The following is a 16,012-nucleotide window of genomic DNA, read 5'->3' as shown; positions in this document are numbered from 1 at the left end:
CTTTAGAAAGCTACAATAAAGTTTGTAGTGCTGCTGTTTCTTTGGATCATTACAAGTTTTGAGGGAATTAGATAGCATCCTGTTTGTTCTGCAGGATGTTTCTATTCATGCAGTGAGCCATGTCTTCTTGTTAGTCGTTACATGGCTGTTTCTAATTATTTTTTGGGAAAAGCTTTAATTCATTTAAAAATGTGTTATACTTTTTTATTTACGTCTGTTTCACTGTAAACAGGATTCCAGTCTCTCTCTTGCAGGCTGTAGTTCTTAGAAAGAAGACAAGATGACAATGGATCCACGAAATTCAGAAATATCGTAAAGCAGTCGGAGTCCATATAACAGATGCACAGAACAAAGTCAAAGTTAGTCTCTTCTTGTGAACCACAAATTTCCAGCGGAAATGACACATAGAAGGACTATGGAGATCTCAGAAAAGTTAAGAGAATTATGATCGGGAAGAATGAAACAGAACATGTAATGACTCATGTGGTCCAACAGGGCCAATAAAGTGATTGGCATATACATAAGTGTGCTTACATATGATTGTAAAATATACACTTGTAATTTTTTGTAAATAAGAAAAACATGTATTCCTTTCACAACAATATCATTTATTATATCTCAGTGCCCTCTGGTGGTGCCTGTTTTCTTTATCATTATATGGCCCCATATGAACCAGTTTGTACTTAAGCTTAGTAAGCGTAAACTGGACATGATACTTTGTATTCACAGTGCTCTGGTAGGTGCAAGTTCTGCCGTACTCAGTTTGTGGTGCAGATAAACGTCTCATTGTGTGCTTCTACTTTTACATTTACTTTCTTTGACAATTGTGGAATGGTAAAATGCAAAAGAAAGAAATAAAATAAATATTTTGTGGTCAAAATTAGAGTTTAATTACAAATAAAGTTAATAATAATAATAATAACAACAATAACAATAATAGCTGCTGTTGTTGTTATTAAAATGATGATCTGATAATTAATGACAATATTAGGATAATTATGATGACAAAACAATGAAAGTTACAGTGTTCATAATAGCCTTTTTAACAAGAACACATTTACAAATTATATGCAGTACTGATTCAGAAGAGATGTAACTTTCAAACCCGTAACATCAATTCCACACTTTGCTCTATAGCTTCCTAATTACAAACAAACCTCAATCAAACAACTCATAGGATGAAGATGGCCAAAGGTTACAGTGTAAACATAGCTTTCCAATGGAATGTTTCAAAGAAAACATAGTGAACAATGATTACTAGCCTAGCTCAAGTTATTAAATAGTAAATAATGTGTAACATAGGTTTACATACCAAGAGTCTGGAATTCCTTTGCAATATGTTGAGCCAGACTTTCACACCAGTTTTTAGTTGGGCAAAATATTAGGACAGAATGCCCTGCAAGTAAAGTTTCTAGGCAGAGGTATATGACATGATCACTGTCGTCCTATTCAAAAAATAAAATACAAATGTAAAAATGTGAAAACTTTAAAAAGACCAATATTGTATTTAATATGTTATTTACCTGTATTATCACTTCAGGCTGCAGCACTCTATGAACCTTCAGAGTTTTATCATATATAAGTGATTCCACTTTGAGAAACTCCTGCAAAGGGACAGGTCGAAAATCTGTTCTGTACAGACCTGCTTTAAGCCATTTAGCTAAGAGGTCAAGGTTTGGCAAGGTAGCTGACATTCCAACAATCTGAATAGATACACCCTTTTCACTGTTTGGCAGAAGTAGATTAAAAAAATAAAAGATAAATAAAAAATTAGCTATTTATTTGAAATTGCATTGTTGTGGTATAAAAACTGTTCCATACTGACAAAACTGTATTCAGTGCTCTGATAATATAAGTAAAGCATAAAATGATCAGTGGGGTAAATAACCACCGTTAATACCACCACAAAAAGTAGTTCAACAACTGGAAAGTCTGCACCTTCTGTATACCTGTACAAATTTCACTGCTTTATACAAAAAATTCAGTTGAGAAAACTCTAAAATTACAAATAGACAGAATAACCGGGCAGATGATTAAACTCCAAGTACTGCCAAAATTCGCATTTTAAAAAATAGCTGACTTGCATTGTCTTTCCCACATTCCCTAAAATATCAATCTTTTCTCCCAGAGGAAAGAACTAACAGTTTCTAAATGTCAGTATGGCTTTTGTTTCCTTTTTACTTTTAATGTGTCCATGTAAGTACAACCCAGCAATTTTGTCTCCTAATTTTAAAGTTTTTTGTTTCTTATTTATTTTTTTAGCTTCAACATATTGATCAAATACTAGAATACTTTAATATAATCCATAACTCATTCTAGTTGTTATTTCAACAACAAAAGTTTGTTATAAAGTTATTTGATTAGATAGTAGACAACAAACAAGTCCCTAATTCTATACATGTTTATGATCCAACGTAGACAAGCCTTTGTCACTTTGCTGTAGTCCATGAATTGTTGATCCATTACCATAGTTTCACAAGGAACCCAAACAACATCAAAAACTGCATAATATTTTCTAATTAAAAATGCTTTAACAATGTCATTAACAAATGAAACCATAAGTGCATGCAAAAATACATACCGAGTATTCATATACTGGATTTTTGTGAGCAGCAATTCTAGTAAATAACCACGAAAAGGATCCCCTACTAAATGCAGTTCATCTACCACAACTGCACCTAGGTCTTTGATCTGGCCATCCTCCAGAAGCCTATAACATTACAGACAAAAATTAACTACTTTCAACATGGTGTATTATTTAATGACAAAATACTGAAGAGTTAACCTTAATACTGAATTGGTACTTAAAATTTGCAAGTGAGACCAACTCAAAACAATCAGACACAAAAGAATAATAATTTTGCGCAAAGAAGCAAGTAGGATAGAACTGTTTCCAAACTGAAACACTGATAGACTCACAGTTGAACCTTGAGCCTTTTTATGTTTTCAGTTAGTACAGGAACAAAGAAATAATGGAAGAGGAAAGATTATAAAATGATGAAAGACATTATGCTTCAGTTTCTCCCATTGTGTTTACTGACCAAGACCGTGTGTGCCCTGCTGGTTCACAGTGTCCAGCAGGCACAATATATCGCTGATCAGACATGATGCCATCAGCAGGTGCGCTGACGAACTGAGATTCTGGGGACACACAGCCAACTTAGGTACCCTCCCCTTGTGAGCTGCTCCCTCTGCAGTCCACACCCAAGGGCGCACATCGACAGCAGTGGAGGCGTTGTGTCAGCATCTGAGGTAGTGTCATCGTAGTTACTCTTGTCTGCCCTGACTGTCAGATCACTGTATTTGCTAAGTGTCATCTTAATTAAACCCTGTGCTGGTTCGAAAGCCTTGCTGAGATTATAGTCACAGTCTCAGTTTATACAATTGTCCTTGGTGTGAATTTCAATGGCGTCTCTAACGACACTGCCCCAGTAATCTCAAGTCTGTGCTAAAATCCTGGTTGCATGATTCTCTGACAAACAATGCTCTTGGACCGCTGACTTGTCGGGATCCATTAGTCGAAAGCGCTGCTGGTGTTCTCTGCATTCATATTCAATAGTATGCAGTGGTTGTCCGACATATGTCGTTTCACATTGGGGTGGGATCTGATATACCTGAGCCTCCTGTAAACTGAGTTTATCTTTGATGCTCCTCAATAATGCCCATGTTTTACTGGGTGAGCAAAAGACAGTTCTTACTTGATCTTTTTTCAATATGTGCCCGGCATTTCCCAAAAGCAATAAAGTCTGTAACTACCTGTTCCTCCATAATTTCTCTCATCTCCACAGGTTGTAGCATAGTGGTGGGATGAAGAGTACACTTGATCTGCCATTCTGAGTAACCAATTTTTAGAAAACAATTCTGATGTGTTCCCGTTCCTTGTACAGACAGTCTGCATCTGGGTATTAGTGTTTTGCATCCCTCTGGATAGGGTAGTGGCAGCTGTCTGCGTGCAAATATAGGTCAGCGTGTATTTTCTTCTGATACACACTTGCTGCAATCAGCTCTTCTGTTGATCATGAAGTTCAGGACAGGACTGGCAATCTTCATTCTTCTTCAGTCTCCGTAGTAAATTTGATGTTGGGATGTATCTGGTTCACATGTACAAGCAAGTCAAGGAGTTTGTCCCTTCCATGGGGCCAGATGATGACCATGTCATCCAAGTAAAAGAAAAAGCAAGTTGCTTTCTGTTTGGATGATGTCAGGGCTTCTGTGCCGAAGTGGTCCACATACAAATTTGCAACCACTGGTAAGAGAAAGTTGCCCATCGTGACTCCCTCAGTTTGTTCATAGTACTTTCCACTAAACAGAAAATATTTGGAGTTTAGGATATGCCTCAAAAGGTTAGTAGTCTTCACATTAAATTTCTGACCAATAAGTTCTAGTAATTCTCACAAAGGCACCCTGGTGAATAAAAAACCATCAAAGCTTGCCATGATATCCAAGTCCTTCAAGTCCTTTAGTCTGAAGTTGTTGAAGTGTTTCACTAAATCCACAGAATTGTGGATGTGATGCAAGCATTTACCCACATAAGAGCTTAGTATTTCTGTCATGTATTTTGGCAGCAAATATGTTGGAGTCCTAATGTTGCTGACAATGTGGCATAACAGCACCCCATCTTTGTGGACCTTGGGCGGCCTGTAAGGTCTTGGCAGTACAGTCTCTTTTGGTACCAATTTCTTGATGACCCCTTCTGGTAACCCCAAGTCCTTGAGAAGTGTGATCATCATCATCTTCTCCACATTCTTGGTGGGGTCAGCATTGATCTTCCTGTAACTGTCATCATCCTTCAGACAGTATTGCAAGAAGCCTCCAGTGATGGTTTGTCAATGAGACACAAAAATTTTAATGTTTGACAATAGGTAGCCTTCCTAGGGGCAGAACTGGCTGCCACCCAGGTAACACCACCAATCCAGTCCCAGGTCCTGAAGTTAAAATGACTGGCCAGTTGCAAATGTACTTTAAAAAGTTCCTGGGAATTGTTCTCAAGATTTCAGCAGCTCAAGTGTACCCTCTCACCTCCCTTGTACCAAGGCAAAGCAGCATTGGGAGCAGACCACAGAGGGATGGGCTTGCGGGGAGATGGAGGGCAGGGAATGTGTATGACTTGCCCAAGCGCTCCTGGAACTCAGTTTGTCAACACACCTAACAAGGACAACATGTGTAATCGCCAAGATATTGTGCCCGTTGCACTCTATGAAACAGCAGTACCTGTTCAGTCAAGATGAAAGATGATTCAGATAGAGAAATAGCAGCCCACAAATCATGCATATATGTATCAAACAAGGTTGAAAAATATTGAGATATGTCAGTCACTCCTGAATCATAGTTTCTTTCACATAAGAATTTCTGTTATACATTTTATTCTTTCCTCATGTGCTTTGAGAGCCATAGTTTAGCTTCGGAGCACAATTTTCACACCATCATTCTCAAGTTATACTTTGCTCATTCTTGTCAATTTTCTTTCTGTCTCGCTAACCACTTTTTGCTTACATTACATTCACATGCAAAATCAGATAATCCTGAATGGCAGTCAAAGAATATAGGGAAATTCATACATTAAAAATGTGATTTCCATACTTACAAAGTACAGCAGAGTCTCGCTAATCCAAACCCCGGTAATCCGAAAGTTCGGTTAATCAAAACATGAAAAATGTCAGCCTAAGTATGGAAAACTGTGTGGTAAACTGCTGTACGTCCACACTGTTTTAATTTACACAGTACAGTAAACATGTATTAGAAAAATTTGCAAGAAAATATTAGGTTTAAACAATGCATAACAATGAAAGAAAAGCTGTCAAACTTACTAAAATACAGAGGACATTTTATCCTTACTTTTTGGATGACAAAACTCAGTCATTGTTTTTTGGCGTAACGAAAACAGTCTGTTAGCATAGTTGTGTCATCATCTCATAAACATCAAATCAGCAGGCGTAGCAGTGGGCTGTAATGTAGTGTGAGGTCAAGGGCTTCTGCTGTGTCACTGTTTGGCACCAGCTCTCCGTTGTCACTTTCAGGCTCATTGTCACTTCCGTCACAGCAGTCCACTTCTTCCTGGTCTTGAGTCACAGCAGCATCTAAATCAGCATCAGCAAAGTTCTCCACACATGCCCCATCCACTGCTATCCACTCATCTACATCTCCTTCACTAGCTTCTTCACATCCAGGGATTGCCTATGTCATTTGCAGTAGATTTTCCTTTTTCATTTTCAACTAGGTTGTCCTGAGATTCAAGGATGTCCACAGTTTTCTCCACGATTTTCTCAGAGTATTTTCTGAAATATTCTGCCATGCCTCAGTGGCCCAAGAAGCAACATCCTTCACATTGGTCTTTTTTATTTTGTCCACTAAAGGAATGCTATCATCTTGTATCAGCATCCTTAAAAATTGTTTTCTGTAAATCAGTTTTAATGTTTGCAGTATGCCCTGGTCCATCAGCTGTAGAAGTGGTGTAACATTCAGAGGTAAAAACTTTGCCACAATTTCTCCATCACATAATTCCTCAGTGCTGGGATGAGATGGCACGTTATCAATCGAAAGGATTGTATGGGGGGGGACAAATGATTTTCCTTAGAAAACAGTCGAACAGAGGAGACAAACCGGTTGTGAAACCATTCTTTGAACAGCTTACCATGTATCCATGCTTTTTTCTGGTTGTGATAATATATGGGCAGGGAATTCATGTTGCAGTTTTTAAAAGCTCTGGGCCTAGCAGATTTGCCGATCAGTGTTAAAGGCGCCTTATGATTACCAGCAGTGTTGCTGCACGCTAATAAAGTCACATAATCTTTGCACATTTTAAAACCAGGAGCATGGTCTTCTGCTTTTGATGCCGGGCTTTTTGTTGGCAATGCCCTAAAATTAAGGCCAGTCTTGTCAGCATTATAAATTTGTTGGGGAGAATACTTTCCCTCTCTTATCATTTTTTTAAACTCACCCAAGTATTCTTTCATTGCATCCCGGTCAGAAGAAAGCTTCTCTCCAGTAATTGTTAGCTGACGGATTCCATGACATTTTCTGAATCTGTCCAACCAATCCGTACTCGCACTAAAAGACTCATCAAAATTCATTAACTTGTTCAGGTAAATAGTCTTCTCCTGAACAAGTGCTCCACTCAAAGAAGTTCCCCTTTCTCTTTCCTGCCTAAACCAAAGGAAAAGAGTTTCATCCACTTTATCGTACTGGGACGGTTTCAAAGTCTGCAGAATTTCAAGTGTTTTTCCTGAAGACGTTGCACAGGACTGTTCAAGCTTCACTTGGTTCTTCTTCCAATCACAAATGGTTGCTTTACCAACACCCAGTTCAGTTGCCAGTTCAGATACATTCTCACCATTGTCTGTGCGCTTCAAAGCATTCAGTTTTTCTTTGACAGTTAATGTTGTATGTTTCTGTTTACTCGTGACGAAAATATGTACACCACTACACCTGAACAAATACGATACAACTGTTACATGTGCCAGTGATCGATAACTAACATAACCAAGTGCTTTGCAAGCCAACTGACAATGCACAGACCTCAGACGCTACAAAGGTCTCAACAATGCACAACAACAAGGGCAAGGAGTAAGGGTGAGCTACTGTTCCCACACTTGTTCTGTTACCATGGTGTACCTTGAATTGAATTGAATTTATTTGATCCTGTAAGATTACATTGTGTACAGTAAATGTACGTGTAATATAGGATATGTCAAAGTATTAACATTCTTTATCACTTATTTTTCTATACCTTTAGCTTACATTTTTACATCACTGATAATGAGTAACAATATATACAAATTTAATGGCATAAGTATTCTGCAACACTGTAAAACTCTTTTTCAATGAGATAGTCTTTAAGTTTCTTTGGAAAGTCATTGTGAAGTACACTATCTTGCAGGTTTTTGGGCAGACTTCTTAGTAGTCTGATACCAGAGTACTGGGGTCCTTTTTCTAGCATTGCCAGTCGGTGGGGTATGCTCCGTACTTCATTCTTCCTTCTTGTATTGTGGGTGTGTACACTAGCATTTGTAATCCAGTCCTCACTACCTTTTGTGATGTGCACTATTGTTTTGTATATATACAATGATGAAAAAGTTAAGATACCTAAATTCTTGAAACAGTTTCTGCACGTTTCAGAGGTCTTTCTTCTTAAAATGGTCCTAATTGCTTTTTTTTGTAATGTGAACACTCGTTTTGTCTCTTGTTTGTTTGTGTTTCCCCACACAGTCACTCCATACTGTAAGTATGGTTCGAAAAGTCCACGATACACTGTACACAGAAGGTTCTTGTCTGAATACCGTGATAGCTGCATCATTAAGAATATGACAGAGCTCAGTTTCTTACAGACATTATTAATATGTTTTTTCCATTTCAGTTCATTATCCACAAGAATACCTAAGAATCTAGAAGATTCTACTTCTTCCAGCCTTGTTCCATCAACCTCTAAATCCATGTCTACAGCCTTTTCCTTGTTTTTAAACACTGCATACATAGTCTTTTTTAGATTTATAACCAGTTCATTGTCCAACAGCCATTGAGCTGTGACATTTGCAGATATGTATGCTCTCCTCTCAAGCTGTTCCATATTTTGATCACTATTTAGTATTGTCATGTCATCAGCATACAATATTTTCTTTTCTTCCTCCTCAACGCCTAAATCATTGACAAATACATTAAATAACAATGGCCCCATTACCGAACCCTGCGGCACTCCATATTTGATGAATATGGTTTCCGATTGGTATGAGTTTCCTAATGATACATACTGCTTGCGGTTGCACAAGTACGATTTTATCCATTCACATGGTTGCCCCCGAATGCTATAGTTGCTTAATTTTTGTATCAGCATTTCATGGTCAATGGTGTCAAATGCCTTTGAAAGATCCAGAAACATTGCAGAGACAACCTTTTTCTCATCTAAGGACTGTAAAATGTATTCTGTTAGACTGACAATTGCTGATTCTGTAGATTTGCCCTTTCTGAAACCATGTTGTGAGGGTATGAGAATGTTATGTTTGTCCAAATAGTTAACTAATCTGGTATACATAAGCATTTCTAGGATTTTTGAGAAACCTGATATCAGTGAAACTGGTCTGTAGTTGTTGGGATCATCCTTACACCCTTTCTTGTACACTGGCACTACCTTTGTCGTCTTCAGTTTTTCTGGAAAAATTGCATCTCTGAAAGAACAGCTTGCTATGTTCAGCAGTGGTGTTGTTATCTCCTCACATACCAGCTTTATTACATGAGTTGATATTTCATCATCACCAGCTGATTTCTTGGACTTCAGTTTCTGTATAGTTTTCCGCAATTCATCTTCCGTGACTGGTCTTAAGAACATAGTACTGCATGATCTTTTTGGTACCTTAATACCCTTCTGTTTTTGACTATTTCTTTTCAATTTTAAGTTTTGTACTACTCTGATATAGTTATTATTCAGTATGTTTGCTATTTCCATACCATCTGTGACCACTGTGTTGTCTATTTTAATTGACCTAATACCTTCTTCTTTGTTTGACCCATCTTTTTCCTTTCTTTCAGCATTGATTGCATTCCAAGCTGCCTTTGCCTTGTTTTTTGAGTTCGCTATAGTGGGGTCAATTGCTCTTGCTTTGGCTTCTCTTATTGTTTTTCTATACTTCTTTTTTAACATTTTATAGTTTTCAGCTTCGCCCATCCATCTCACATCCTGAAGTTTCCTTCGCTGTTCTAGTATTTCACTGGTAATCCACTGTGTTTGATCTTGCTGCCTTTCTTGTCTCTTTACTTTGGGAAATGCTACATTAAAATGGTACTTAATTGTTGAAATAAATGCATCATATTTTTCATTTACACTCTGGGCCTGTAGGGTTTCATTCCAGGTTTCCTTACTTAACATTCTTCTAAAGATGTTAATATTTTGTTCACTGATGATCCTAATTTCTTTGGTTGTTTGTTTTGGTTCTGATACTGTGTCATTACTTCTGAAAAAGCAGACTAGTTGTCCACGATGATCAGATATTTCTGTCTGAACTACATGTGACTCATAGTTACACATATTAGTAATTATGTTGTCAATAACTGTCTCACTTTGTGAAGTCACTCTTGTTGGTGCAGTTATTGTCACTTTCATGTTATGCTGTATTAACAATTCTTCAAAATCCTGTCTTATTTTTGTGTCTTTTCCCATGTCAATGTTGAAGTCTCCACATATAATAAGATTTCTCCTCATATTCATTCTCAGTAAGCAAGCAATTTTTTTTAGAAAGATGCTAATATTGCCACATGGTGACCTGTACACACAAAACACTCTAAAATCCTCTGCCACTATACCAGTAACTTCAAAGTCTTTTTCTCTAGCTATGGGTAATGTAGCAGCTTCACTGTTTACATTCTTTCATAGAGTACCTGTTTTAATATATATACAAACGCCACCACCCTTATATTTAGATCTGCAGAAGTAACTAGCTAGTTTGTAGTCCTTTATTGCAACATTATGTATTTTACTTTCAGTTAGTCCATGTTCACTTATGCATAACATGTCTGGTCTTACTTCACTCAGGAGTACTTCTGCTTCTAATTTTTTGTTACCAAAGTATTGAAAATTTTGATGAAGTACTTTTATGTAATTTTTCTTTTGTTGGTTTACATGTTGTGAGCTGTATTCTGGGGCAAATTCTTTAATATCGTCTTTTTTTGTATGGTGCTTATATTTTTCTTTCCCAGCTGGAGTGTATGATTTTTCACCCCCTTCAGGCCATATTAGTTTCCCTTGCATCTAATGATTTTGCAGACATCTGCAAACATTCTGCTGAACGTTTCAGACCCCAGTCTATTTAAATGCAAGCCATCCTTTGCTAGTGAGTTTTCACATAGGAATTTGTTTGGGTCTATAAAAATTGCCCCAAGACGATCACATTGTTCTTTAAGAGCACAGTTTATTTTGGCGATACATTTTTCACTCACCGACCTTCTGTTTATGATTCCGCTAAGTATCAGATGAGATCCTGCATACATATTTCTTGCAGAACGAATCATGTTTCTTGTTTCGCTTGCCATTTCTTCCTCACTGCTGCTCCTTAACGAATTCGTTCCAACATGTATAAACACCCCATTATAGTTATGTCTGTTTTCAAAATCTGGTTCTGTAGTATTTTGTCTTGCATTTACCATATTTTTAAAATGTTTACCGAGTTGATGCGTTCTAATTCCAGGTCGTACGTCGATCTTGCAATTGGGGACAGCGATATTCTTCAGCAGCGAATCGCCAATTATTAAAAAGTCATTTTCCTTTTGTTGCGTACCTGTCGCCTTGTTTTTCCTTTTGCTGTATGTCACCACCTTCCATTTATATTTATCTTCCGGTTTTTGGCTTACTGAGTTTACCGAGACATCAACGGGAACACTTGAAATGTTGTTTTTAAAGTACGATCAGTCACTCGTATTTTCGCGATCTTTTTGCTTTTCCGTTCGATGGCTTTTACACACACAGGACTTCTTTTCTTGTATTAATGTATCGTTTTCTTTCTTGATGGTCAAAAGTTCGGTTTTTAATGCCTCAATGTCACTTCGTAGTAACTTTATACTGTCGTTTTTTGTATCAACTGCACTTACAAGATCAGCCGTTTTGTCACGTAAACAACCGTGACATGTCCACGGAAAATCATCGCTGACGAATGTTAGATTTACTTTCGCGCACGTTTCGTGTAACCAGAAGTTGCATTTGATACACAGAATACCCTTCATCGCACGCTTTTTACATTCTCTACACGAAGAACTGTTCATTTTTTGCCTTTTTAGCGAGAGAGAAGCGTCACTACACTTTCCTATAGGCGCCATCTTTTGAAAAAAACCTACTTATCTGCTTGGTATACTTCATTCTAGAAACTCGTCACCGTAAATACAGTTAATTCAAACAAATTGGTAATCTGAACAAGGTCCGGTCCCAATTAGATCAGATTAACGGACTCTACTGTACCTTTCAATGAGTTTATCATTCAAGCAATTGTAATCGATACCATTCTTCTAATCCCACTGGATGTATCGATGGATAATGCCCTACTCTCAATACGCTGTTCTACAACTGTGTCCGGTGAGGTCACTGTGAGTTGGGAATAACACAGAATCTCCAAGTGGCAGGTCAAGTGAGCCCATCCACTGGCTGATTTACAGCCAAGTGACCACATGTGCAGTCCCAGGTCTGTCAGAAAATACATGCACCCATTACCACAATTGACGGAAGTACTGATGATGACTCAAGGCTATGCAGATTACTCATCGGACTGTCAGTGTTACGACTGAGACTCCTTGGGATCTAAGTGCAGCACTGTCCATCTACTTCTACTTCAGCAAACAATGATACCATTCAGCGAGTGACCAATTTAAGCCTCGCCTACGAGTGATTTCCACAACTGTAATTAAAGTTGTGCTACTGGCAACAGATTCATCTGTTGTCATGACAGAGTCACACGATCAGCATTCTTATGAATTACACACCATTTATTTTGTGTTTCAGTGTATTCAACAAAGTGATCAAAATTGTGGATTACAAAACTGGCGATGAGGAGGTTACAGTCCAATCAGATAGCACAGTGTAATGAAACACTAGTGTAGCAGTCAACTCTAATGTTAAGAGGAGGAGCTAACCGAAAACCGTGAGAACTGCAATGAATTACACCTACAGTTTACAATTCTTTATTTAATTTTTAACAACAATGGGAATACCTGGATGGAGCAACATGTAAAATAAGATAAATGCAACCACCTACCCATAGAAGACTGATGTGTGGAACACACAAATATGTTAACGTAAAAAAGCATTCACATTAGCTTTCAAGAACTGTGTGAATGTGTGTACTTTTGCTAGAAATACAGTTAGTGCTTGAACGTTAGTGTAAATGCTACTTTCTTTTACCTGTTTCTGTACTCTGCTATAGGTCAGTGTTAGCCTTTCCCTCATTTTACATACTGCTTTATTTAATATTGTATGAGTTCATAATTAATTAAAAGTTTATTATTTGGATTTTTACAATGCCGCTATTTTTATGGAAAATTATACTACTTCAGTACAATACATTGTACAAATGTTAGTTATTAAAATAATTAAGTAATTATAACAAAAATTAAGGTTTTATGGAAATAACTGTTTCCAAATTACATCGTGTAAAATTTTATACAGAAAACCAACTTTTGTCACAACTGGATTTATGTCAAATATTTTATTTCTATTTACGAAACATAATGTTGCACCTCAACATCTATAAACCTGAAACTTCTAATTATAAGTTTTAACTAAGTAAACATTTCAGTAACTGATTTGTAAATTTGCATTGTCATGACTCTATTTATACAACGCTGACTGTGCCCACCCAGTAATTCAGCTCCGAATTGTGGCAGGTCTACACTATTTCATACTTGGCACACAGAATTTGTCAATCAGAAAGAATTTGATAGTGAAACAAGATCTATACAAAAGTGTAATTTTAATAGTTGCAAATGGAAAAAATGAAAAGAAAAGAAAATTCAATTATGCTCTGAATTCAAAAGCCTGAATAACCATCTTTTGCAGTATGAACCTATGCAAGACATATAGGAAGTGTGTCAATGAAGTTCTGGAAGCTACAGACAGGAATGTGGAGCCGTACGGAGTCCAGTGCTGTTACCAGTTGTATGAGATTTCTTGGTAGGAGATCCAATGTTTAGCAGCAGAATATTTCTTAAATTTCGTGCATGTTTTTCTATTTAAGACATTTAATCCTGCAATTTGTAAGTGTAAATTCAGGCAGTATTTTGTGCAGTTTTCATTTCTTCTGAACGGCCAACTACACAGCTCATTAAGGTATCAGCATCCATCAGTGACACATCAGAAAAGTAGCATATTGCGAATCTAGGTTTCTGTCTGCTTTTATAGTGTACTTCTTCAGTTAGTCTTGCTATCATGGGAAGGATGTGTCCATGCTGTGTGCGGACACAGGAGGAGCTGGCCACAGTTCGTGAACAGACGAATGTGGTTTTGGCTACTGTTAGTTGCCTCGGGGTGCTGCCTCAGGGTGTAGCGGTGGGGGATAATCTGGTGCATCACATGGGCCACTCCATGTGTCGTATGTTTCACCTACAGGATCAGATGCTGAGGCATTTTCTCGTATACCCAATGCAGTGGATCCGTCTCACAGCGGGACGAGTGACTGATGGTAATCCGTTCGCATTGCTTGAGGTGGAGGACCAATGTGGAGGCTGGCCAAAGGGCCTCACCTATTCCCTCTGTGAGAGAACAGGTGGCCACTCATTCAGTAGTGTCTAAGCAGGCACACGAGAATGGGGGTCTGCTAGTTATTGGAAGCTGCTCCAATTTTAGGCACGTAATGGAGCTCCTTAGTAAGACAGAGTTCAGGGCTGGAAAGAAAGCCAGTGTGCACTAGGTATGTCTGCCAGAAGGCCTCATCCAAGATGTGGAGGTGGCCTTGCCTGTGGCTATCAAGTGTCCAGGGTGAAGTCATCTGACAGTTGTGGCTCACTTCTCGGCACCTACAATGCCTGTCACATGGGTTCTGAGGCCACCCTCAGTTCATACAGGCAGCTGGAGGAGGTGGTGAAGGCTTCTGACCTTGTGTCAGGGTGTAAGCAGAGCTTTGTTCTGAGACTTGATCAGGTTCCCTTGGGTTGGAGCCAAGTGGAGTCTCAACCAAAGGCTTCATCAAATCTGTGAGAGTCATGGCTGTGGATTTCCAGACCCGCTTTATCAGGTACAGATTTGTAGGACTGCCCTTGATAGGTCAGGAATTCACGACACAAAGAAAACAGCTACTCTGGTAGCAGAGTACTTGTGGATTCTACAAGAGGTTTTTTTTAGGTTACGCCATAGTTTGAGGTACTGTGCAGTAATTTGAGGTACTGGCCAGCTGATACACAGAAAAGCAAGTCAGACTGTGTTCAGAGTAAAGACACTTAAACTATCAGAATTTTAACACTAAATTGTCAAGTATTCGTAACACAGTTTCTGTATTTACTGCCCTCCAGGAGAGTTCTCATGCTCAAGTTATTCTTGGGACCAAGAGCTGGCTGAAACGCAAAGTAGAAAATTGTCAGATATTTAGCAAGTCATGAATGTATATTGTCAAGACAGATTACATGCCTACGAGAGTGAGAGTTCATTGCAGTTGACAAAATTATTGTCTCTATTGAGGTCAAAGTTGAGGGCGACACTGAAGCTATCTGGTCGCACGTAACACGTCTAGGTGAAACCAAATTAATTGCTGGATTTTTATTGGCCAGCTGATTCTGCTGTGACACTTCTAGAGTCATTCAAAGAAAGTCTACATTCACTAGCACACATATACCCAGTTCATGCAATACTAATTGAAGACAACTTTAACCTACAGAGTATAGACTGGGATGTCTAATAGATTCATTGTGGGGTTACAGAGAGACAGTCTTGTAAAGTACATGTTATCTGAAAAATGCCTTGAGCAGCTACTTTGACAGACCACACACACAATGGAAATACCATAGATCTCGTAGTTTCAGACAGACTGGACCTTATCGATAGTATCACTATGGGAACAGGGAGCAGTGATCATGATGTCACTGTAGCAACTATTGTTACAAAAGTAAATAAATCATTCAAGAAGACTAGGAGAGTGTTTCTGCTAGAAGGAGCAGATAAGCAGATGTTAGCACCTCACACAGACAGTGACTTGACATCACTTAGTTCCAATAAGACGAATGTATAGAAATTATGATCAAAGTTTAAACAGATTATGAAGCACAGGGTGTAGAACTAGGAGCCAAGTAGGATTAAGAATGGAAAAGACCGACTATGATTTAACAATGAAATTTGGAAAATGCTGAGGAAACATGGGCTGTTGCATTCTTGGTTCAAAAGAGAAATGACAACAGGCAAAGGTTAGTAGAGTTACACATATCTGTGGAAAGATCTATGAGTGAAGCATACAACAACTAGCACCATCATACCTTAACAAAACATCTTGTCCAATGTAAAATTGCTAAGCAGGTATAAGGCTACCAGTCAAGCACTTGCTGACCAGTCTGGTGTGAC

The 16,012-nt window shown here is 38.2% G+C and overlaps 1 protein-coding gene across 1 annotated transcript in view; it reads right to left on the bottom strand.

The window, feature by feature from the left end:
* LOC126167349 (DNA polymerase theta-like) overlaps positions 1 to 16,012 on the bottom strand; it is a 303,097-nt gene that overhangs the window by 199,866 nt on the left and 87,219 nt on the right. The window contains exons 5-7 of the mRNA XM_049920469.1: positions 2,582 to 2,710; positions 1,524 to 1,725; positions 1,313 to 1,445 (exon numbers count right to left, since the gene is read on the bottom strand). Of these exons, the coding sequence (XP_049776426.1) occupies positions 1,313 to 1,445; positions 1,524 to 1,725; positions 2,582 to 2,710 (464 nt within the window). The remainder of the gene's footprint in view (positions 1 to 1,312; positions 1,446 to 1,523; positions 1,726 to 2,581; positions 2,711 to 16,012) is intronic.

This window comes from Schistocerca cancellata, chromosome 1 (assembly GCF_023864275.1).
Source record: "Schistocerca cancellata isolate TAMUIC-IGC-003103 chromosome 1, iqSchCanc2.1, whole genome shotgun sequence".
In the NCBI taxonomy this organism is placed as follows: domain Eukaryota; kingdom Metazoa; phylum Arthropoda; class Insecta; order Orthoptera; family Acrididae; genus Schistocerca; species Schistocerca cancellata.
The sequence above is the reverse complement of the archived record's forward strand: the minus strand, read 5'-3'. Positions and strand labels throughout refer to the sequence as shown.